The sequence below is a fragment of the Lactuca sativa genome, chromosome 5 (genome assembly GCF_002870075.4).
Source record: "Lactuca sativa cultivar Salinas chromosome 5, Lsat_Salinas_v11, whole genome shotgun sequence".
NCBI lineage: Eukaryota > Viridiplantae > Streptophyta > Magnoliopsida > Asterales > Asteraceae > Lactuca > Lactuca sativa.
Window position 1 is genome coordinate 261,386,832 of NC_056627.2, and position 1,978 is coordinate 261,388,809.

The 1,978-nt window shown below is 32.3% G+C and overlaps 1 protein-coding gene across 1 annotated transcript; it reads right to left on the reverse strand.

Moving 5' to 3' along the window:
• Positions 1 to 291: 291 nt before the first annotated feature.
• On the reverse strand, positions 292 to 1,750 carry LOC111877316 (uncharacterized). Its single transcript, XM_023873847.3, has 5 exons — positions 1,583 to 1,750; positions 1,432 to 1,490; positions 974 to 1,017; positions 726 to 868; positions 292 to 652 (listed from the first exon to the last, which is right to left on the reverse strand). Exons 1-5 carry the CDS (start codon positions 1,600 to 1,602, stop codon positions 445 to 447), a joined length of 474 nt encoding a protein of 157 aa, XP_023729615.1. The 5' UTR covers positions 1,603 to 1,750; the 3' UTR covers positions 292 to 444.
• Between the last annotated feature and the right edge of the window lie 228 nt (positions 1,751 to 1,978).

Genomic DNA, 1,978 nt, shown 5'->3' on the forward strand with positions numbered 1-1,978 from the left:
TAAGGAAATTTCATCTTATTAAATTATACAATTTACAGACTTTATTTGTAGTTGTCATTATTTATGTTGTTTTTTGTTATTTTCTGTTATCCTTTTATACAAATGGAGAAATTAAATGTCATCTTGGTAAGAAAAAAAAGGATAAAATATGAATACGTTACTTGTTATTCTTAAATCTACTCCACAATATAATATGAATATGTAGAACCTCTCAAAATTTCAACAGTTTAAGGCGTCATTACTTCTTTTTAGCATATATCAACATGTCTTAATTTCTAAGATCATTAAAACTATTAAAATCTTAACCTTGATACTAATTGTTTAACATTTTCCAATATTTACGTGACATTGAAATAGATTTTGCTTCTTTAATCCAATGTCTACTTCATAATCATACGGCAAAAACAAACAAAAACACAAACAAAAATGGGAAAAAGAATTAGATCATTCTTCCATAGATTGAGCTTTAGACCCTTTCTTCTTCTTCTTCTTCTTCATCTTCTTCCTTCCTTTCTTTCCATTTTCACTCTTTCTTGCAGGTTTCTCAATTACAGGCTGTGTGCTTTGTAAATGTTGGTGTAAGGCTGCCAATGGGTCAGCTTTGAAAACAGGATCATTCAGAACTGTTTTCAATTGATTCGCCTCTTTCATTCTGATCAAAACAATAAATCAATCACAAGAAATATGCAAAAAAAAAAAAAAAGGTTTAAAATCATGACACTTACACAAGTTTTTGCCTTGATTTACTTGTGACTTTGAAATCAGAAGTTGTTGGTTGCTTTGAAGGCTCTATATCAGGTAAGAATTCTGCCAGGGAAGAGAGATTGTATGCTTTCAGTTTCTTTTCTCTGGGTCTAAGTTTCTTCTTCTGATACAGAGGAAGAATTGAGTTTCTTTTAGCATCTCAAGCTCTATCAATGGCTTTCAGTATTCTCAGAGCTTTAAGATAAACAAATGTATTCAGGAAACTGACCTTGATCGTCTTTTGAGCACCTAAAGCAACTGTATCTCTAACCTCTGCAAGATCAGAATCGATTAGCAATTTGAATTTAAAGAGACAATGAGTAGATCAATCAAGTTCATCATGAATGGAATCTGTTACGAAGCTAACTGGTCAACAATGTGGTTTGAGAATCTTATCAACATGGTGAAAGGGATCAAAGCATTAGGCAATCCTTTCTAAGAAGTAGAAATTCGGATGCAGAATATACAACTTTCATTGCAGGATGTACATTTGGAAAAATGAACTACCTACATTATGATACCTCTGATTGGAATCTCCAAATGAATGAATAAAAGTACAATAAAATCAGTGTATGTTCATCCACGAGTAAATCTAATGTTCATTAAGCGACCTATGAATTGCAATGGCAAAAATATCTACCAAAGGTTTTCGGAGCGGAAGAACGAAGTTGAAGTAGTAACACTTACTTGCATAAAACTCAAGTTTCTTCTCAAATTTCCGATCAGCATGCTTGGATTCATCCTTTCTGAGAAACGATTTTTTGTTTAGAATACAAATTGAAAGAAGCTTATAGCATACCAATAATGGATTGGAGTTGTACGACGCGAAATTACTTACTTCGAGCTCGTCTTTCCCATCGTGGAGATTTAGGAATGCGTCGATGATCTTCTCAAAAGTAGATGTAATGCATAAAATCACGAGCAGATAGCAGATGCTCTTGTAAAACCCTAAATTTCGCCGGAAGAAGAAAGACGTCAGTTATGTCAATGCTGGCTTGTGAAATATTTGACGAGCCTTCTGTAATTGGCATTTTAACTCATACTGGACCTACAATCTTAAGCCCAAATCACTCTGGGCCTACTTTTATTTTTTATTTTATTATTATTATTTTTTTAAATTTTGGGTTGTTTTGTTATAATGTTACTTTAATAAAAACAACACATTAAATAAAAGCTTAAGCCCAATTTATCGCCACGCTATTTCCTTTTATTATAAGTGGTTTTATAATAAATA

Bases quoted from the DNA above. Each gene is read 5' to 3' on its own strand.
- LOC111877316 (XM_023873847.3), bottom strand. From the start codon at position 1,602: ATGGGAAAGACGAGCTCGAA. The intron at 1,491-1,582 runs GTAAGTAATTTC...ATCGTTTCTCAG, and splicing joins ATGGGAAAGACGAGCTCGAA to AAAGGATGAATCCAAGCATG. The intron at 869-973 runs GTCAGTTTCCTG...CCTCTGTATCAG, and splicing joins GTGCTCAAAAGACGATCAAG to AAGAAGAAACTTAGACCCAG.